This window comes from Camelus ferus, chromosome 35 (assembly GCF_009834535.1).
Source record: "Camelus ferus isolate YT-003-E chromosome 35, BCGSAC_Cfer_1.0, whole genome shotgun sequence".
NCBI lineage: Eukaryota > Metazoa > Chordata > Mammalia > Artiodactyla > Camelidae > Camelus > Camelus ferus.
In genome coordinates, this window is record NC_045730.1 from 13,323,833 (window position 1) to 13,347,005 (window position 23,173).

General features: G+C 38.0%; 1 protein-coding gene across 12 annotated transcripts in view; it reads left to right on the forward strand.

The window, feature by feature from the left end:
• The first annotated feature begins 282 nt into the window (after window positions 1-282).
• The window catches only part of ABI1 (abl interactor 1), a 101,144-nt gene continuing 78,253 nt past the window's right edge, over window positions 283-23,173 (forward strand). For 10 of the 12 annotated variants that reach the window (XM_032473718.1, XM_032473719.1, XM_032473710.1 and 7 more), the window contains exon 1: window positions 315-565. In XM_032473718.1, the coding sequence (XP_032329609.1) occupies window positions 449-565 (117 nt within the window). In that variant the 5' untranslated portion in view covers window positions 315-448. Of the gene's footprint in view, window positions 566-23,173 lie in introns of all 12 variants that reach the window. The other 2 variants (XM_032473715.1, XM_032473717.1) reach the window with 1 other exon arrangement.

Genomic DNA, 23,173 nt, shown 5'->3' on the forward strand with positions numbered 1-23,173 from the left:
ACCCTGTGGCGCCATCTCTCGGAGCTGTCAAGGAACTCGGGACTTAAACCACCACCCTCCTTCCGACTCCTTTAATTACACCCGTTCCCATTCTTTTGCGAAGGCTCCCTGGACGCATGCGCCTTTCATGGGGCCGCTAAGCCTGTGAGAAACTACAATTCACAGAAGGCCACGCCAAAGGGAAAAAAAAAAAAAATCCCATGATCGCGGGAAGGGGGGAGGGAAAGTCGGCAAGGCTCGCGAGAGAAGGAGGGTAAGGCGGCTGCGCGAAGTGGGTGGAGGCGAGTGGAGAGAGCGAGGAGGAAGAAGAGGAGGTGCCGTCCCACAATACCAGGCGGGAGGGCGGGCAGGCGGTTTGTATCCGGGCTGTGAGGTGCTCAGGAGCCTCCGCGGACCTTGCTGCCTCCGTCTCTTTAACGCGAGAGGAAGCGATGCGGAGGGGTGGAAAATGGCAGAGCTGCAGATGTTACTAGAGGAGGAGATCCCGTCTGGCAAGAGGGCGCTGATAGAGAGTTACCAGAACCTGACCCGGGTGGCGGACTACTGTGAAAACAACTACATACAGGTGAGGGGCGCGCGCGCGCCGGCCGGCCGGCCGGCCGGGCCGAGGACCCGCCGCCGGCCGCCCGAGTACCAGCCCGCCGGGCGGGGTGGGGACCTGCTCGAACCTCAGCGGCAGCCCCAACCCCAACCCCAACCCAGCCCAGCCCCAACCCCAATCACAGCCCCAACCCCAGCCGGGGAGAGAGCAAGTGGCTGGGCTCCGGGAGTAGGGCTGCGATACAGGAAGTGGCTGTGGTGGTTCAAACCCTAGAAACCGAGAGAGAAAATAGGCGAGGGGGCCCGGAGCCCGCGGCCGCCGCAGCCCGGCGCCCCCCTGCCGTCCGCCTCCCCGCGGGCTCGGCCCCGGCCCTCCGACTGCCCTCCACTCACCGGGCTTCCGTCCTGGAGCCCCCGCGGCCGCCGCGCCGCCACCCGGCCGGCCGAGGGGTCTCGGACCCGGAGAGCCAGGGGGAGAGCCAGGTCGAGGCTCAGGGAGGAGCGGCAGGAGGGAGAGGAAAAGCGGGGTGTGTGTCGGGGGAGGGTGGGGTGGGGGTGATTATGTCAGTTCAGCCCAGAGGGTGTGTCTTTTATTTATTTATTTTTTAAAAAATTGGTCATGAGTCACATTACACAGACCTCCCCGAGGAGAGGAGGAAGCGGGTGGGGAGCGAGGGATGCCGTCGAAGAGAAGTTAATCTCAAAATGCCTTTAATTGAAGGTTTGTAAATCTGCCTGCCTGTCCGTTTTCAAGTCGGGTTTTTCCCCCTTCTCATCATTTTCAGTTCCGCCCCACCGTGATATATTCTAGAGGCTGTTAGGGCGATCGTTAGTATAAAACACAGATTATTCTTAACTACTTGGAAAAATGGCTTAAATACTCTCTCTTCCCCAAAAGTTCTTGAACTGCTGGCTTCCTAAGTAACTTAAAATAGAATGGTGTAATCGCCGGTTGCTTGCCTTTTTTTTTTTTTTTTTGAGGTTTCTCTCCAACCTAAGTACATGGATAGAATGAATCCCAGTAAATTACGGAACAGATTTAGCTTAGCTAAGAACCGTAACGTAAAATGTTACTGTAGATTTATTAGAAACTTCTTGGGACCTTATCTTGACAGATTGTTGGTTGTTTGCTTTTATATTAATGATTAAAAGTGAATTATGTTGTGATAGTTTGGTTTGTAGATCTGTAACAGCGTAAACGAACAGTTTGCAGTAGAAGCAAATAAAAGTAGCAGAGTCCTTTGTATCAGTGTAATGGCACCAGAAATTCGCTTGTTAATGGTAAGACATGACCAAAATGTGCTTTGAAAGGTTAGGGTTATTGCAACTCAAAACTCAAATATTTATAGAAATGCATCCCATGTGATTATCATTTTTAAGAACCAATCGTTTCTGTTTTGGCAAATACTTTTCCTCTATTTTTAGAAGGAGATAACTGCAGAATATTTTGAATATTTCTCAATTTCCATATTAGTAACATTGTATCTTCAGTAGCACTACTAGGAATTTATCTCAAATTTTTTCAAGCTTTTAGTTTAGGAATTCCACTGATAAACTTGTTGAATGCCTGCCGTGTCTACTGTATTACTTGATTTTTTGCAAACTTTATATTTAGCTCTTTAAAAATGCTCTAAAATCTAGTAGAATTGTGGATATAGTTTTCAGATAGAAAAGTTACCTTGTAGTTTATCGATATTAAAAAGTATACAAATTTTATTCAACTTCATTTGAAAAGCCTTAAAATTGAGGTGAATCTCAATTTGCTGAAGGTTTTTAAAGATTTTGAAAATCAGAGGGAGAGCACAGGAAGGTCATTTTTTAGTAGAAGTCAGCGGATGAGTACTTCAAAACGGGTGGCTTCTTTTTGTTTTGCGTGTTGGGAAATCTGACAAGTATATGGTGTGGTAACTGCTACGCGTTGGCAAATGCAAACGTGTTTTAACCTGTCTGTTGACTATTTCTTTTTCAGATAGTTGTGGGCTGTAAAGTTTTGTTTTTTTTTTCCTTCCTCTGACCTCTTTTATTTTCCCCTCTTGGCACCATCATGTAACTTTGAAGCACTTTTTAAGTTCATTATATCCCTAATTAAATAAATCATGCTATTTCTCATGTAGTCCTGTAACCATGGTGCCCCAAGTTTTTTTTTTTTTTTGATGGTCCTAAACTTGACACCAGTGAGATATTCAGGTCTTACTGGGGGTGGAGGGGAAAGATGAAATTCACACACGGCAGTGTATATCTTAGTAGCTTTTAAACTGTGGGCTGCATGAAGCCGGCCGCTAGCTGCCTTCCCAAGAGACTTGGACAGAGTCAGGCTCATATAGGCTCAGAAGATGATGAGGACTTTGTAGAAGTTGATGTAGTGTTAGCTGACTTCGTGATGTGCTGTGGTGCTGTGAAGAGGGAACAAACAGTATCAGAAATACCCATTTTGAGATCTCTCTCTCTCCCTTCTGTGATCAGATGGGTAATAGCCAACACCCTGTGTAAACATACCTTCTGTTGGGGAAAGCATATATGGTTGTGTTTTGAGAATTTTTTATACCCAAGGTGAGTTAAATTATTGCCTGAGTGTTTTAATCTTGAGAATTCTTTTCATTTTGTTCCTTTCCTACAATTCGGAGCGACAGTTCAGGTAAGGAGTTTAGCCGGCAGGTTCTTTTGGCTGTGGTGCCATTGAGTTCTTGAGCACTTTATTAGCTCTTTTGGTCCTGTTGACTTTCATTATTAAATTGTATTATTAATAGCAAGAGAGACTTCTCAAAAGAGTCCACTATCTTAAAAAGGATAGGGTTTTTGAAATTCTGGGAAAATAATACTCAAAATTAAAAGTTTTTTATATAGACATTTATATAGACATAAAGAAAAATCTGCCTTTTTCCATCTTTAGTTTGAATTTTTCTGGTGGATGTCATGGATGATCAGTCTTCAACTTGAACACATTTATTTATCTGGCCAGTTCTCTTGGCTCTACCTTAGGGTCCATATTGCCTTTATCATGGAAACTATTTTGGGGAATAGGAAGGAGATCTAAGTGAAATGGAGTAGAAACTGCTTAAGAAACGTCTCTCAGCATGCACATTGCTACATTGGGTAAGGACAGAAAAATCTTTCTTATAGCTTAACTTTTTTTTTTTTTTAATTGAGGTGTAGTCAGTTTACAGTGTTGTGTCAATACAGCTTAACTTCTTAATTTAATTTTTCTGCCTGGAATTCCCCCAACAAGAGCTTTATTTGGGTTAACAAGCGAAGTCTGGGAGGATGAAGGCCCATCATCAGTGAGCTGCTTAGTTTAGCTGCGTCCCTCCACCCACGCAGTCTATTTATGGTCATTTGCTCATTATACCCACGTGATCTTGGAAGGCAGGTAATTTTTGAGGGGAAAGTACTTTGGAGTAGGTAAAAGCTAACGTTTTTGGTACTGTACAGTTTATAAACTTTAATGTTATTATAATTCTATGATTTTCTTTCTTTTCTTTCTTCCTTCCTTCCTCTTTCTTTTCTTTCTTTCCTTTTTCTTTCTTTCCTCTCTTCCTCTCTCTCTTTTTTCTTTCCAGATAAGCAGTCTGAGGCTCAGAGACATTGACTATCTAGCCTAAAGTCCCATGTCTTGTGTGAGAGAGTGCTTGGAATCAAATCCAGATTTTCTGATTCTATATCCTGACTTCCTTTTAATGACTACTGAATGGGGTGCTTATTGCAGCACAGAGGATAAAAAGAATGTATGAAGAGGGTAATAGGGAAGGGAAGAGGAATATAATTGCTTCTGTTTTTTGAGTACCTACTCTGTGCTGAGAACAGTCTGTGCTGGTTGATTTGTATTATCTTTAATCCTTGCAGACACTCTCTGTGATAGGCTGACTTCTCTTACAGACGAGGAAATTAGGAGTCGAAAAAGTTAAGTGAATTTTGTTTGATGATACTGTTAGGAGTTGGCAGTCAGGATTTCTCCTGAACACTTGTCTCCAGACACGAATGAGTCTAGAACGCAGACTAGTTCAGAAATGTTACGAAATAAACAGACTCTTGTGGGTCATGTCTGGGAACCTACCAACTCTTTTACTATTGTTTCTTCTAAGTTCCAAGTTGTAATGCCAGAACAGGTGTGTTTGTTATTTGGGGACTTGCCTGGATCACTGAAAGATTGGTAGCTTTGGCATTTGAAGTATTGAATTACAGGAATCATAGGCTAGTTTTTCACTGAGTTCCAGTGGATCCTTTTCCTTTCCTGTGCATCCTTCCCTCTTTTTTCCTGTTCTTCATTAGCTTTGCAATTGTGATAAGAAAATTTGTAGAAGACTTAGTATAAGTTAACAAAATGAAAAGTGTCTTGAAATATTTTGGGTAGGTAGTTCTGATTTCCATACAAACTATGTTCTGGTGGAGACAGTCAAAATGATTGTGGAGATTAGGACGGATTGGAAGTGGAAAAAATCTTAGAGTTGCACTTGGAAGTTTGAAAACAGTGGCTAGCAAAATTAGATATAGGTTGGAAATCTAAATGAATTAAAGAGTTTTAGTAATGTACAACATGGTGACTATAGTTAATAATACTGTATTGTGTAAGTGTAAAGAGAGTAGATCTTAAAATTCTCACCACAGAAAAAAAAAAAATTGCAAATTTGTGTGGTGATGGATGTTAACTAGACTTAATGTGGTGAATCATATTGTACACCTGAAACTAATGTAGTGTTCTATGTCAATTATATCTCAATAAGCAAAGCAAAACAAAATAGGGTTTTAGATAATTTTATGAAAGATCCTCAGTTAATTGTTTAATTGACCTAGACCATGCCATAACATTAATTAAACATTAATGCTGCTGTCAGGCAGGCAGGATCTGACCTTGCATATTAAGTCTTAATGAAAGTCCATTCATAAGGATGGAAATTTTTTATCAGTTCTTAACTAATGCACTCAGGACTACTGAATATTCTTTAGGACTGTATACCATTTGAAGGTTTGCATTAAAAAGGCATCTCTCTTTTTTTCCTTTTGTAGCTTTAATACTAGTAAGAACTTTACGTGTGGTACTGTGATCTAGTCCTGATCTGTTTAGATCCTCAGTTTTAACATATTTGTGTCTCTCGGAGAGGTTTGTTTTTTTTTTTTTTTTTTTGTAAATTGTGGAAATAATCCCTTAGGATAAGAATGCTTTCCTGATTCCTCTTGTGTGCTTCTGTTTTCTCCAGCTACTTTTAGTAGCTGAAGAATACTAATACTCTTTGTAGTAGAAAAGAGGTATTTGGGCAATTTGGGTCGGGTCTGTGGCCATTTAGGATAACCCTATTTATCTTAGGTTAAATTATGCCTTAGGAATCAGACATTTGTGAGTTAGCAGACAATAAGGGCCAGAGAAGAGTGCTAATATTGCGGCAAGAGGTTGAGTCAAACTAGAGGAGATTATGTAGATATAATTTGATGAAAATAGTGTTGGTCCTTTTAGGGAAAGTAAGGGAAAAGTGATAGTTAAAAGCTAATTTTGGAGTATTTAAAAAGCTTAAATTTGGGAGAAGCTATATAGTTTTTCTGTTGTCTTTCTGTGTTGATTGTAATTTTTATTGAAGTTGCGGTTTGATTTTAGAAGAAACAGTCAAACCCTGGGACTACAAATTTTTTAAACCTTAATATTTGTATAATAAGACACCATGCTAAAAAATAAGGTTTTTTTTTTTTTTTAAAGAACAGTATTGTAAAGATAAGACACTTGGAAGATGGCAATTACTGGATTTTGTTTTTAAAGGAAATCGCTGACCTGATCATTTTAACAGCAAACATGAATTCCTTAGAAAGGAATCTTGAAGTTTTTTAGTATTACTAAGTAGGTACAATTAACTAATTTACTAATTTTCTTCACTTACAAAATGAATTTTTTTGAGAAATATTTGGTAGTGAACTAGTATTTGTGGAAAAAAAATCTGAAAGCAAAACAAAGCATTCTAAGGAAAGAAAGGTAATGTGTATTTGTTATCAAATAGATTCTGATTTTGATAGGCATGTGTGCTTAGCAAGTTCAGCAAATGTTTGTGAAGTTGTGATTTATGTCAACTAAAGAATATTGTCAGTGCCATCTCAACTATAGCTTAAAGTAAAAGGAAACTGAAAGTCTTATTTTCTTGATTTTTACCATGGTAATTAAAAATTCATTATGGAAACTTTTAAACATACTCAGAAATAGAAAGAATAGTATAATGAACCCTCATGTGCTCATCACCCAGCTTTCACATTCATCAGCTCATGGCCAGTCTCCTTTCATCTGTATTCCTCTCATATCTCTTTGCCATTATTGTAAAGTCCATCTTTGACATACCATTTCATCCATAAATATTTTAGTACGTATCGCTAAAAGATAAAAGGCTTATTAAATCCATTGCACAACTTTGTTCTGGGGAAAAAAGATAATGAATGTTAGTATAATTTATTTATGACAAAATGAGTAGAAAGCTTTAAAATAGTTAATATATTTTAAATTTACAGCTAATTTTGTTAGTAATTCCTGCCAGAGGCTGATTGTAATATAGCTATATTGTTGCTTTATAATGGAGTTTTTAAAATGGAGCTGTAATTCATATAATATAAAACCAACCATTAAAAAATGTACAGTTCAGTGGTATTTTATATGTTCATGGTGTCATGCAACCACCAACCACTCTGAAGTCTTCTAAAACATTTTCATCATTCCTCAGGAAAGCCCATACCTGTTAAAGTAGTTCATCCCCATCCCAACCTCCCAGTATCTGGCATCTACTAGTTTGCTTTCTGTCTCTACAAATTTATCTATTCTGTATGTTTCATATGAATGGGATTGTTGCAGCAAAGTGTGTTACAGCTCAATGTTACAGCTCCGTTGTGATAGCAACCTGGAACAGGGTGAGAGACCAAGCAGCACTCAGAGGGTTGGAGAACTCAGGGTTATTACGCCAGTGGGCCCAGAGAAGTTAACACTCCAAGCTCTGGACCCCGTCTGTAGTTTACACAGCCTTTTGTAGTCTACCAGTCTAGACTTTGCAACATTTTGTAACATCGTATGCAAATAAGGTATAAACAAAAATGACTAATTAGGAACAAGCGTTGTAGAAATAGGCCAGTCAGGAGTGAGGGAAATGAACCAATCAGGGAGTGAGGGAAATGGACCAATTAGGAGTGAGCTCCATGCCAATGAAGCATTACAAATGGGCCAATCAGGAGTTAGCTCAGGGAACCAATAGAATCTTAGGGATAAGTTTCGCTTTCCTGAAAGTGAGCCATTTCAGAGTTTAAAAAGCGAGATAATGCCACCGGGCCAGGGAATCAGATGGTGCCGGCAAGAGAGTAGTGGCTCTGCCTGGGGGTCCTGCTGGTCTTTTTCATGGGGCTTCCCACCTCAGGATTATACAATATGTGGTCTTTTGTGTCTCTTTTACTTACGTTAAGCATAATATTTTCAAGGTTCATTCACTTTGTTATATGTATCAGGACTGCATTCCTTTTTATGGCTGAATAATGCTCTATATTATACCACATTCTGTTTTTTCATTCATCTACTGATGGACATTTGGATTGTTTCTACCTTTTGTCTGTTGTGACTAGTACTGCTACAAATATTCATATACAATATTGCCTATTTTCAGTTCTTTTACATATGTACATCTAGGAGTGGTTTGTAATGGTATTTTGTTGTGAAATATGTAATTACCTAAGTTTGCATGGAGATAATTTTGAATTCCTACCATTGTACTGCAGTGTGAAAAGGGAACTCCGGGCATGAACATGTACTCAGAATTTTGGTGTGAATTGAGAGAACTTACAACTTGGAGCCTAATTTTCCACTTTATATGTGAGCTTAATTTTCCCCTTGATTACCAAAGTAATACCAAATGTGGTAATTGCACAAATTTTAAACTTTTTAGAAATACAGTGTACACCGGACAAGTCCCTTGTAATGTCACTCACATATACAGCCTTTAAAAAATATATGTAAACTTTCTACTATACAACTGGTAAACTCATATTGTTGACACTCAGAAAGTATTTCAGTCATTGTATATTTAAAAATTAGAAAAATTCTAACACTTCTATGAGATTTTCCAATTAGTAAATCAGATGTGAATTATATTATTCAGAGCTTAAATATAGCATGGTATGCAAGATGTGCAGTTGGGTATTCTCAACTGCTTTTGATTGGAGCAACATTTTATTTTTTATTCACTTGAAACTTTAAGGGAATAAAAAATACTATGTTAATGAAAAAGTATGTTATTGAAAAACTTTAGTTTACCTTTAAGTTAATTATTTCCTCACTTTATATTTAATTCCTATTAGCAATTTCTACACACTGTGATTAAATTGGATTTGGTAAATTTTATTTTCCATTTTCTTGAAAGGCAAGTGTGACACTTTGTGAGAACCCTTTTTATTAGGGCCATGGGGAATTAATGTCCTCTACTTAAACACCAGAGATGTGTGTAATGCATCACATGGGAAAAGATACTTCTTAGTTCAGGTATCGGCAACCTAAGACTTATAGTAACAAACTGCTTATTTTAAGAAGGTGGTGTAGTGGTAAGGGTTGATTAGTGCCATTTAAACATCATGGTTACCAATCAAAAGTGAGCCCTCTGTATAACCCAGCAATCCCACTATGTTTTCCATGTCAGTTTACATTATAAACTGTTTAAAATTTTCTCTTTTAAAATCTCTTTCCTTTCTCATCTTTTGTTTCATAGAGAAAATAGACCTCGTTCTATGAGACATACACTTTCTTACCACTACATTTCCGAGCCTGCTGGTGTCCTTGTCCATCCTGTTCTGCTTCTTCCTTGTCGTGGAGGAGAGGTGTCCTCCCTCCTAGCTGAGGTTAGTCCTTATCTTTGCTCTGGGTCGCATCCTCTCGTGCATTTTCAGAAGCCTTATACTTTTTATATCTTTATGCCTTCTCTCTTTACTGAATTTCTGCAGTCAGCATCGAAACATCTCAAGCCTCTCTAGCACTGTTTAGTTCTCGTCTTGCTTATTTTCTCAGCATCACTTCACACAATTGACTGGTCCCTCTTTTTTTTGAAAAGCTAATTCTTTGGCTTCTGTGAGGACATTCTTTCCTACTTTTCCTGTTACTTTACCTTATTAAGGTGGCTTTGTATGAGCTCCTTTCTACACCTTCTACACCTACCACCTCGGACTGTTCTTAATTATTTCCATTGGAATGATCTCTCTTCTACTGAAGTTTAGATCCATGTATCTGCTTGTTTGAGTCACAGGTACCTCAGACTTGAGAGGCTAGAAACTGAACATATCACCTTTCCCCAGCCTCTTCTACTGCTTCGCTGGAAACCTGGGCATCATTCTTGGCTTCTCTCTTCTTCTTCCCTGGTACCTCCCTCCTCAGCCACTGCTACTGCTTCATTGGTAGCAGGCCCTGCTGATTCTTCTTAAATAGCTCTTCAGTCTGTCTAGTCCTTCGCCACTCTACTACCCCAGCGTAAAGCTTAGACATCTCCTATAGAGTCTGACTGTCTTCCTGCTGTCAGCACGTATGCCCCTCTGATCGCATCCCCATCATCCACACTGTGGCTTGAGTGGCACTCTCAAAACAGAAATCTGGTCACGTCACTCCCCTGCATGAAAGTTCTTCAGTGAGTCCTCATACACATGCAGCCCCACGGTGGGCCTGGGGGGTCCGTGTGTGGGACAGCTCCTGTCTTTCTAGTCCTGCTGCATTCATCCCACTGCCCTCGTCTTACCATCATACTGGCATTTCAGTTTTTGAAATTTCAGTTATTTTCTTCTTTGGCAGATGTTGTTCTCTGACTAGAAAACTTGTTCCTCTTGGTCTGAATATTACCCATGTATCAGGTCTTGTAGTTCAGGTGTAAAAATTCCTGTATTCGTTGATTTTTTATTTGATCAAAATCCTGAGTACCTCTTAGGTGTCAGGTACTACCCTGGTACCACAGATACAGCAGTGAGTAGGGCAAAGTCTGTACCTTTAGGAGGTTTTCATTATTGAGAGGAGGTGACAGATAATAAACACCAAAAAAAAAAAAAAAAAGACTTTCACATAGGGAGAAGTGCTGCTTAGAAAATTAAATAGGGTGACAGGACACAGAAAACTGGGGTTGGGAAGGAGGACTTCTTTAGCTGGGGAAGTTAGGAAGTGCAGCTCTGTGGAGGTGACATTTGACTCGAGACCGGGAGGGTAGATAGGGCATATTCCATGTGAAGATCTAAGGAAAAGGCAAGAGCAGAGGCTCTGACGTGGGGAAAATCTTCCTAAGGGCAGTTAGTGAGAGGGAGACTGGTAGGGGAGAGGTCAGAGAGGTTGTCAGGGGTCAGAGCATGTAGGGCCTCGTAGGCCTTGAAAAGTGGTTGGATTTTATTCCCAGTGTAATGGGGTGATCATTAGAGTACTTGATTGATATTAAAAAAAATATCATTCAGGCTACTGAGTGGCAAACATGTTGAAGGGAAGACGAGCAGAATTAGCAGCAGGAGGTATTGTAGTGGTCCAGGCAGGGAATGAGAACTGCTTGTACAATGTGAGGAATTGAGGGGAGAGGTCAGATATTTATTTTTTAAGGCAAAGCTGAGCAAGACTTAACTCGTGGATTGGATATGGGATGTGAGGCAAAGGGGAATCTAAGGATGGCTCCTAGCTTAGCTTGTTTTCCTCACTGTGTTAGTGGATGGTAGCACCTGGGTGAGGAAATGGAGAGGACCATTGTGGATGTCAAGTCCATGTCAGATTAGACAACGAAATAGATGGGCCAGACAGTCATTCTGGAATTTAGGGAAGAGTCAGAATTCAGAGATCAATGTTGAGGAGTCATCACACAATAGATTAGCACTGTCTAATAGAAATATAGTGTGGGGGGGAGGGTATAGCTCAAGTCGTAGAGTGCATGCTTAGCATGTATGAGGTCCTGGGTTCAATCCCCAGTACTTCCTCTAAGAATAAATAATTAAGTAAACCTAATTACCTCCCCCCACCACAAAAAAAAGTGAGCCGTGTATCTAATGTAAAATGTTTGTAATAGCCACATTAAAAAAAGTATGAGGAAACAGGTTGAAATTAACTCTAGTAACGTTTTATTTAACCGAGTGTATCCAACATATAATTATTTCGATAGGTAATCAACATAGTTTGTTAGTGAGATATTTTACATTCTTTTTTACATACTAAGTCTTTGGAATCTGAAGTGTATTTTATACTTGCAGCACATCTTAGTTGCGACACGGATAGTGAAAAACTGGGAGGATTAATGAGTGGGAAGTCCTGTGAAATCTAAGGATGGTTGGAATCGAGTTACTAGAGTAAGTAAACTGCAGAGATGGAAGTTGGGTGTTTAGAATGTGGTATTTTTGAAATCTAAATTTTTGGAAATGGTGTAATTACTAGTGATGACCATGGGAGTTCTTGATGGTGATGAAGAAAAAAAATGGGAGAAAAAATTGTTTGGTTCAGGAGGTCAAGTGACTGAGAGGCAAGAGTTCTGGGTGGATTATCTGAGTGAATGTTGCCATCACTGAGAATAATGATCGGAATAGTGATGTGTTAGCGAATGAGCTAAGATGTCAGAGTCCTCAGTGAAGAAGGGGAGTGATGAGGATGTTGGTAGATGGTAGTAATAAGGTTACTTCCTTAGAGACCTCACCCCTTGCCCACCAGGTCAATTTATACCCTGTTAAATGCTCTCATAGAATCCTGTATGTTTCCTCTGTGGCACTCAGTAGATCTGTTTGACACTTGATGCTCATCTCCAAGAAAGCAGGACGATGTTTGTGTTATTTATTCCTATATCAGCAGTGCCTGCCCGATGCCTGGCACATAAGCTCTCAGAAGTTTACATGAACCTTACAGGGAGTCTGGAAGCTTAGTTGTGGTCCTCATTCTATTATGAATTAGTTGTATTTTAACCAGTTTTTAACTCTCTTGTCTTCTATAAAACGATGAGTTTGAGCTAGATTATGTCCAAGGTTACAGTTCTGATGGCTTTTAGTAGAGTTTGTTTTTGACTTATAGCCATCCAATTCTGACGCTTTCCATTAGTTTGTTTCTGAGTTCTTCAGTTTCCTCTTTAAAAAAAATCTCTGCTTTACTTATTCTCTATTTTGTTAGCAACTATGTTGAAATGTTTACTTTGTCGTAATTAAGGTATCAAGACACTGAATAAATAGGTTGTTCAGGAAATGGTTTTTCATTCAAATTGTTATGAACATGATTCCTCTTAAATATTCTTAAAATCTTTCTAATAAAGTCAATTTTTCAAAGTCTTGCCAAACAGAAAAAGTAAAAGTGAGATTGTGTTACATTGGAACATCTTTGTCTTTATCCCTTTATAGTATAGATCAGCAGTACTGAAACTTATGGTCTCAGGACTCCTTTAAACTCTTAAATGTATGAAGGACCCCAGAGAACCTTTCATTAGGTAGGTTATATCTTTCAACACTTACTGTATCAAAAATTAAAATAGAGAAGTTTAAAACATTTATGAATTCATTAAAAATAACATGTAATGGGTTTTAACATTAATAATGTAAATACTAATTTTCTGAAAAATATCCAAGGTTTTCCAAAACAAAAAAAGTTTAATGAGAAGAATGTATTGTTTTATATCACTGCATCTCTCTTCAGTGACCAGCTAGAACATAGCTAAATTCTCATATCTACATCTGCATTCAACCTGTTGTGATATTTTATTTTGAAGTATATGAGGAAATCTGACTTCATATGGTTATGTAGTTGGAGACGGAGGAATATTTTAATAGCCTGTGCATGGAACTATGAATAATTTTCTTTGATACTGTATCAAAACTTGGCAGATAGTAGTTCTTAAAGATTGATCGCAGTGTAGACTCTGAAACCTTATCAGTGAGCATTTTATGCTCCAGTACATTAAAAATCTATGCCTGGGTCTTTTGGAAAATATTTGTTCATTTAATTAAATGGATTTTCTGAATGTTGACACATTTCATTATATGATATAAAAAAACACATTCATTCATATCACTTCAGATTTTATCAGATGAGTCTGTAAGTATTGTAAAGCTCCCAAGCTCATGTAAATGGATGAAAGGTTTCCAATATTCTGATTTTTACTTAAAAGCTCAAATTTTACTATTGGCACCAAGTATCTCCAGTTACTTTCCTTGAAATGGTAGGCTTACTCTGTTTATTTTAAGAAAGATATCTGCCAGATATCCAGTCTGATTAACCATAGTTTGTCAGTTGTTTTTTGAAGTACCAAGTTGTTTTTAAGTCGTTTATTTTGAAATTCCATGGAAAAGTGGCTTATTCAGCTTGCAAATAAATTATACGGGTGCTTTTTCCTATCGTACTTAGGATGCAGCAGAATTACTTTACAGATTGTTTTCATTTTCTCACACAGAATGTTTAATGGCATCTTAGGGTTAAGGAGACCCAGAAGAGAAGGCAAAAGACATTATTTGTATTATGAAAGTAGTTTTGACCTTGTGAACCTCCTGAAATGGTGTTAGGGACCCTCAGCGGTCTGCAGACCACACTTTGAGAACCTTTGGTGTGGATGATGGGTTTAGTAGACTTGATGCCTTCCTTTTGTGGTAATAATGGGAGTCTGAATTTTAAATATTGTATAGCACTATGTGTAGTGGGTGAAGTAGGCATGTCTGACTGAAAACTTGTGTAATACCTCATGAAATTTAAAGTTGCTTGTGTAGGAATTCTCTTAGCACAGCACATATTGTGTTAATTATTTTGGATAATTTCTTATATTCTAGTCTTATTATTGCTCTGTATATTTCACGTTTTAGCACTAATTTTGAAATAGTTCAAGGTTTCATATATGTGTTTTCTTCAGATTTCACCCATGCCAAAAGTTAAGTAATTTGTTTAAATACATTTATTTGATTAATAGGAAATTGTTCAAATTATATCATTTTTATGAAGCAGTATGAAGGACTAGTTTAAAAATGATTATAGTAATCATTTTTTTTCATGGGGGGAGGTAATTAGGTTTGTTTATTTATTTAAAGAAGGTTCTGGGGATTGAACCCAGGACCTCGTGCATGCTAAGCATGTGCTCTACCAGTGAGCTATACCCTCCCCCCTAGTAATCATTTATTTCTAATTCAAGTATGTTCCAAATTAGATTTGAAGAAATCTATTGATACGGTCTATGGTACATACCTTCCTTTTCTGTACTAACGTATTTATGTCTTAAAAAAAATAAAAATAACCCAACTAAAGTAGGAAAAAAAAGACAAGGAAATGGAGGATATGCCTTTTGTTTTAGCTGCTACTCTGGCATTTTACCTCTTCTGTTATATATTTTATGCGTCCCATGAAAAAAGCTTTGAATTAATCTATTTCTCTTTCAAACCATTTCTCTTTCAAAAAGGTTAAGAAACCTTTTTTCTTTTTCAGCTCCATGTTTTATGAAAATTAATATTCCATTAATAATGTTCAGACTTTACTTTGACTAGAGGGGAGACAAACTGTGATACGCCCATTCTTCCAGAATAATCAGAGACCCTAAAGACCCTAAAGAGAACTGCCAAATGTTTATGTATTCTCAGGTTGGGACTGTAGCAATGCCCAGTAAAATGAAATACGTGTAGTTATATGTAACGCACTTCATTGTATGACAGAACGTACGAATTTGTCACCTATTCGGTTATTCAGCAATCTTTTACTGCCTGTTAGGTGCCTAAGTGTATTTTGCGAATCCAGGTACAATCTCTGCCCTTAGGACAAGACATGATCTCTGCCTCCCTCACTAATCAAATGCATTTTATGTGGGGAACATGTTGACATGAGAGTGCATGTGAGGTGCTCCCGCCTAGCCTGGTGCATCAAAGAGGTAATGTTAGGACGGAGATCTGAAGAAGTGAATGTATATTATCCAGGAAACTTGGAGGGAAGGAAAAGCAATATCCCTACCAGAGGAACAGGAACGTCATGTGTACAGGCCCAGAGGTGAGTGAAAGCAGAATGATTCTGAACAACTTCTAGACCCGAGTGCTTTAGAGTGTAGTGAGCCACCAGGGGAAAGAGAGTGTGAGGTTGGTTAGGTGGGGAGCTGGGTAGGCAAGGTTTTGTGGGCTGTGTTAAAGATGTTGGTCTTATTACTGAAGCTGATGAGAAGACACTGAAAGTTTTAAGCAGTGGGATGACATTATCATTTTTACTTTTTGAAGATTACTCTTCAAAAAGTGGTTAGAGTGGAGAACAGATTGGGAAGAGGCTGGAGTATGTATGGACTGGAAGACACTCGAGGTTGGGGGAAAGTTGGTCTTGAGGTGATGGTAGCAAGTGGTGGTGAATTATCTAAATTCTCTAGTGCCTGGAATCTTTGTGGTAGGCTGTGACCACTTACTTTTCTTTTCTAGAAAGAGGAGTGTTTGAGGCTGTAGAGATGTGTTAAAAGTAATTCAACAAATAGTTATTTGATAGTCAACAAGTAGTTGTTAATTGCCTACTCAATGAAAGACTCTGCTGGGTGTTGTGATGTCTATATTATATGTAGTATAGTTATGTAAAAATCACTGAGTGATAGAAAATTATAAAGCCTTAAATTTAGGGAAGAGAAAATTGATCTTTAGTACTTATATTTAAATGAGGAAAAGAAGAAAAGAATTATTACCGTATAGAAGAAAAGAATTATTACTTTTGGAAGATTTTTATTTGTGTTTTGACAGTATAATTTTGCTTATGGAAAAAAATGTCAAGCAGCAGTTTTTTAAAGGAGCTTCTAGGTAATTCGTAGATTCCTGTAAAAGATTCAAATAATACAGTTGTATTAAAAGCAGAACTTAAAATTCCCCTTCCTCCTTCTCCCCATATGCCTACTCGTCCCCCACCCCCTGCCCCAGCTGTTGTCAAGTTTGTTTCGTATCCTCCACTTTTTGCACAGGGGATGAGGAAGATTCGTTTGGCACTGGTGAAGGATGGATTCGTGAATGGACAGACTGGATGCAGAGTGACCAGTTACAGGACTGTTACGTCTGTCCGGGTGTAGAGTATTTCTTGAGTTGAGATGGCTGCAGTTGAGATTGGAAAGGATGAAACAGGTGCAAGAAGAGTCAGGAAGGAGGCGGGGCTAGGGAAGGGAGAACTCACAGATGGCTTGCTTTACCTGGAGCCACTCTCCTCCAGCATAAAGCCAGTGTGCCCGCAGAAGGTAATTTGCAGTCATAGAAGTGAATCTATAGACCTTCCCTTTTTCAGCTGTGAGTACACAGTTGGTTCCAACACTATACAGCTTCTACTCCTCCACAATTGAATTGATTGGCAAAGCAGTGGGCTGGAAAATAGGAATAAGGCTTTGACTGTTAGCTGGCTGTGTGGGCAGGAGTGGGGAGAGGGAGGAAAGAGAGGAAAGGGACCCTAAGGTCTCTCTGGCTATATACTGTTGTGTCCTGAGGCCAACGTGTGAGTTTCTCCTTCTGATGTTCTGTTATAATCTTCTGTATTAAATAGATTGTTGGATTTTTAGACACTTCAGAGTGTTTTCATAAATACCTTCAAACTATGTGTGACTTATATGTAGATTGAAGATTGTCCCTTTTATAAAGGAAGTTTTAGAGGGAATTTTAAGGAACAATGCAATGTTTGGGGGTTTCAGAGAAATTAAAACTTCTCATAGAGTGATTTTAGATGACTCATGAGTTCAGAGAATTAAGGGAAGGGGGAGATGGGAAGGCAAGGAATATAGGTAGTAGGAACAGCATGTATACCAGGGCATGTTGGAAAGAGCTACAAGTAGTTTGTTTTTGATAGTGTCAGATGCAAGGGTGGGTAGTGAAGGAGATGAGGTCTCTGTCAAAAACAGACCTGAACTGCTGTCATTAAACTGTAGACAGCCAGTTCATTGTTTCCCAGATTTGGAAAACAGAGAACCATATTTTAAATTTAACACTGGTAAGAGGAAATTGTGTTTTTGCTATGTCCTGGTATATATTCTGTTCTTTTGTTGTCTGGACACATTTGGCAAATCAACAGAAGCCATTCAACAAGAGGGTAAATGCAAGAGAGTTGAATTATAGGTCTGAGGAAATCACTTTTGTATCGACTAAGTGTGGTAACTTGGGGACTGCTTGCACTAGTGGATTTTTTATTAGTGCTTAATAATATCTTGTAGAATGTAGAGCCACTTACCTTTAGCTCAGTTGTGCATTTCTTACACTCATCTGCCCCCAGCCCCACCAAAAGAGAGAAAGAAAGAAAGAAAAAAGAAAGAAATGCAGCATGGTACTGTCTATATGAAAATCCTGCCACTCTCAGGGTTTTTATTTTGTTTTTTGTGTGTGTGTGAAGTGGTTAAGGTGGTGTAAGGTGAGAGGAATAAGTGATATATTTACATCACTGGGAAAGAACTGTACTAAAACATGCCTTTTACATTCAGGCAGAAGTCTTAGGGAAAAAGTTTACTTCCACCAAGATGTTTTAGCCTCATGGATACTATAAATCATGTAACGATCTTGTTTCTTAATCTTTGTGAATTCATGGAGATCGGAGCCAAACTTATGGCTCCAATTTGTTATGTAGTACTCTGTGGTCTTTGTGGTCTGTGTATTAATGTCCTGTCTTTATCTTTTATATTATTGGATATCCTGATTTTTATCTTGCATATTTTCCTGTTTTATTGTACACATTTTTGTACTGATACAGTAACAGCTAATGGCCCTACCCTAGACCAATGAAATTGTAATCTTTTTAGGGGGAGATGATTAGATTGGGGTCCAAGGCACTGGAATTTTTTTCTTTTTAAAGCTCACGGGTGGTGTTGATGTCCAGCTACGGTTGGAAATCACTAATCTAGAACAGGACTGGGCAGATGTCTCACAGAGGGCTAGTTAATAATTATTTTAGGCATTGCAGGCCATGTGATCTGTCACAACTATTCAACTTTGCCATTGTAGTAAGTCAGCCATAGATATGTAAATGAGTAGGTGTGAAGGTATTCTCATAAAACTTTGTCTGCAAAAACGGGGGTTGGGGGGTGGGGCTAGGTATTTGGCCTGAGGATCTTAGTTTGTTGGGGCCTGTTCTGCAGCCTGAGCTTAATTACTGTGGTATATTGCTGATGGACCAAAACTGAGCCAACATACTGAGGTGAATGGATTTTTTTTCTTTTTCTTTCTCTCTCTCTCTTTTCTTCTTCTTCTCCTCCCCCCCCCATAGAATTTTTTTTTTTTTAGAGCAATTTTAGGTTCAGAGCAAAACTGAATGGAGGGATACAGAGATTTCCCATGTGCCCTCTGCCCCTACATATGCACAGCCTCCCACATTATCAGCATCCCCCACCAGGAGGGTACATTTGTTACAACTGGTGAACCTGCATTGACACATCACCCAGAGTCAATAGTTTATTGGTTTACATAGTTTAGGGTTCACTCTTGGTGTTGTACATTCTTTGGGTTTTGACAAACATAGAATGGCACGGATCCACCATTATAGTACGGTGCACAGTAGTTTCACTGCCCTAAAAATCCTTGATGCTTCACTTATTCATCCCTCCCTCCTTCCTGACTCTTGGCAACCAGTGATCTTTGTACTGTCTCCAAAGGTTTTGCTTTTTCAAAAATATCATATAGTTGGAATCATACAACATACAGCCTTTTCACATTGGCTTCTTTCTTGAAGTAATAGTCATCTAAGGTTTCTCAGTGTCCTTGCATAGCTTATTAGCTCTTTTATTCTTAGCTTTGAATAATGTTCCACTGTGTGGATGTACCACAGTTTATTTGCCTATTCACCCAATGAAGGACATCTTGGTTGCTTCCAGGTTTTGGCAATTATGAGTAAAAGCTACCATAATCATTCGTGTGCAGGTTTTTGTATATATGTAAGTTTTCACCTTTAAAGTGGCAGTACCATTTTGCATTTCTACCATCAGTGAATGAAAGTTCTAGTTGCTCTATATCCTCACCAGCATTTGGTGTTGTCAGTGTTCTGGATTTTGGCCATTCTAATAGGTGTGTAGTGATACCTGGTTTTAATTTGCATTTTCCTGATGACCTGATGTGGAACATCTTTTCATATGCTTAGTGGCTGTCTGTCTCTTCTTTGATGAGATGTCTGTAAGGTCTTTGGCCCATTTTAAAACTGAACTCTTTGTTTTCTTTATGGTCTTTGGCCCATTTTTAAACTGGACTGTTTGTTTTCTTTTTGTTCTGTATAAGAGCTCTTTGTATGTTTTGAATAACAGTTCTTTATCAGGCATGTTTTGAAAATATTCTCTTCCAGTCTATGTCTTGTCTTTTCATTCTCTTGACAGTGTCTTTTGCAGTGCAGAAAATGTAATTTTAATGAAGTCCAGCTTATCAATTCTTTCTTTCATGGATTATGCCTTTGGTTGTATCTAAAAGGTCATCACCCGACCCAAAGTCATCTAGATTTTCTCCTGTTCTCTACTGAGAGTCTTACAGTTTTGCATGTTAGGTAGGTCTGTAGTCTGTTTTAAGATAATTGTTGTGATGGATATAACATCTGTGTTTAGATTCTTTTTTTTTTTTGCACATGTATGTCTAGTTGTTCCAGCACCATTTGTTGAAAATACTTCCCTTGCTCCATTTTGTTGCCTTTATTCCCTTGTCCAAGATCAATCGACTGTATTTCTGTGGGCCTGTTTCTGGCCTTTCTGTTCTGTGTCATTGTTCTATTTGTCTGTTCTTTTGCCAATACCATACTCTCTTGATTACTGTAGCTTTGTAGTAAGTCTCGAAGTTGTATAATGTCAGTACTCCAGCTATGGTCTCAAAGTTGTATTCAGCATTGTGTTGGCTCCTCTTGGTCTTTTGCCTCTCCATATAAACTTTATTTATTAAAAATTTCCATCTTTATTGATAACACAGTTGACATGCAACATTGTGTAAATTTAAGGTATACAACGTGATGATTTGATACAGGTGTAATCGCTGTTACCAAGTGTTTACCACAATAGATTTAGTTAATACCGCCATCACCTCTCATAGTTACCATTTTGTTTTGTGTTGAAAGTGACTTTCAAGTATGTAATACAAAATTGTTAATTATGATCAACCAAACTGTACATTAGATCCCCAGAACTTATTCATCTTATAACTGGAAGTTTGTACCTTTCACCAACATCTTCCCATTCTGCATCACCCTTGGCAACTACCATTCTAGTCTTTATCTCTGTGAGTTCAACTTTTTAAGATTCCACATATAAGTGATATCATGCAGTGTTTATCTTTCTCTGACTTATTTCACTTATCATAATGCCCTCAAGGTCCATCCATGTTGTTGCATGTAGCAGGATTTGCTCTTTCTGGTGGCTGAGAAATATTCCTCTGTGTATGTGTGTGTTTGTACATTTTTATCCATTCATTCGTAGATGAACACTTAAGTTTGTTTCCGTGTCTTAGCTATTATGAATAATGCAGTGAATGAACATGAGAATGCAGTTATGTCTTTGAGATTCTGATTTCATTTCCTTTGGACATATACCCACAAATGGGATTTCTGGGTCATATGGTCTTATAAACTTTTGAGAAGCCTCCATACTGTTTTCCATGGTGGGTATATCAATTTATATGCCACCAATAGGACACAGGAGTTCTCTTTTCTCCACCTCCTTGCCAGTGGTTGCTATTTCTTGTCCTTTTTATTATAGCCATTCTGATATGTGTGAGGTGTGGTTTTGATTTGCATTTTCTTGGTAATTAGTGATATTGAGTCTCTTCATGTACCATTTGTATGTCTTCTTTGGAAAAATGTTCAGGTTCTCTGCCCGTTTTTAAATTAAAAAGACTTTTTTTTTAAATATTAAGTTGTGTGAGTTCCTTAAATATTTTGAATATTAAGTCCCTTACCCAATAGATGGTTTGCAAATATTTTCTCCCATTTTGTAGGTTTCCTTTTCATTTTGTTGTTGGTTTCTTTTGCTGTGCTGTAGCTTTTTAGTTTGATGTGATCCCACCTGTTTAGTTTTGCTTTTGTTGCATGTGCTTTTGGTGTTGTATCCAAAAAGTCATTGTCAAATTGATGTTAGCCTTTTTTCTGTGTTGTTCTAGGAGTTTTATCATTTCATGTCTTATATTTAATCCTTTTCTGAGTTAATTTTTGTGAGTGATGTAAGATAGGGGTTCACTTTCATTCTTTTGCATGTGAATATTCAGTTTTTTAAACACCATTTTTCGAAAAGATGATCTTTTCCCTATTAGGTATTCTTGGCTGTATATGTGAGAGTTTATTTCTGGGCTCTTAGTACTGTTCCATTGGTCTGTGTATCTGTTTTTACATTGGTACCATACATTTTTGATTAGTATAGTTTTGTAATATAGTTTAAAATCAGCAGATGTGGTGCCTCCACCTTTGTTCTTCTTTCTCAGGATTGCTTTTGTTATTTTGAATATATTGTATTTCCAGTACAAAACTTTGGATTTTTTTTTTCTGTCTTTGAAGTATGCTGTTGGAATTCTGATGGGGATTGCAGTTGAATCTATAGATGACTTTGGGTAGTGTGGACATTTTAACAATACTCATTTTTTGGATCCATGAACATGGTGCATCTTTTCATCGTGTCTTCATTTTCTTTTCTCAAAGCCTTATAGTTTTCACAGTACAGATCTTTTACCTCTTGGGTTAAGTTTGTTCCTACGCATTTTTATTATTTTTGATGTTATTGTTTGTATTGCAACAATTCCAACCAATACAAAAAATTGTATTTTATTGTTTTTGATGTTTTGTAGGCTATTATTGGGATTTTTAAAAAACTTCTTTTTCAGTATATTATTGTTAGTATATAGAAAGGCAGCTGAGTTCTTTGGGCTGATTTTATATCCTGCAGATTTACTGAGTTCTTGTATTCTAGCATTTTTTTTTTTTGGTGGAATCATTAGAATTTTGTATGTAGGTCATATCATTTACAGAGACTATTTTAGTGTTTCCTTTCTGATTTGGATGCCTTTTATTTCTTTTCTTTGCCTAATTGCTCTTGCTAGGACTTCCAATACTGTATAGAATAGGGACAGTGGGAATGAGCACCCTTGTCTTCCTTCTATACCCAATCTGTTGAGAGTTTTTATCACGGAAGGATGTTGATTTCTGTCAAATGCTTTTTCTGCACCTAATGAGATGATCGTATGATTTTTATCTTTGTCTGTTGATGTGCATCACACTTACTACATATGTTATTTGCTTATGTTGAACTATTCTTGCATCCTAGGGGTAAATCTTGCTTGATCATGGTGAATTAATGTGCTGGTGAATTCAGTTTTCTAATATTTGTTGAGGAATTTTGCATATATGTTAGTCAGGGATGTGGGTGTAATTTTCTTGTAGTGTTCTTATCTGGTTTTGGTATCAGGATAATACTGGCCTTTGGAAATGTTTCCTCTTTAGTTTTTTTGAAAGAGTATGAAAAGATTGGTGTTAATTCCTTTTTGAATGTTTAGTAGAATTTACTGGAGAAACCATCTGGTAATGGGTTTTTCTGTTGGGAAATTTTTAATTACTGATTCAGTCTCCTTGTTATTGGTCTGTTCAGATTTTCTAGTTTGTCTTGGTAGATTGCATGTTTCTAGGAATTTATCCAGTCTAGGTTATCCAATTTGTTGATGTATGGTTGTTTATTGGAGTCTCTTAAGATTTTTTTTTTAAAATGTTTCTGTGATAGGAGTTGTATGTCTCTGCTTTGATTTCTGACTTTAT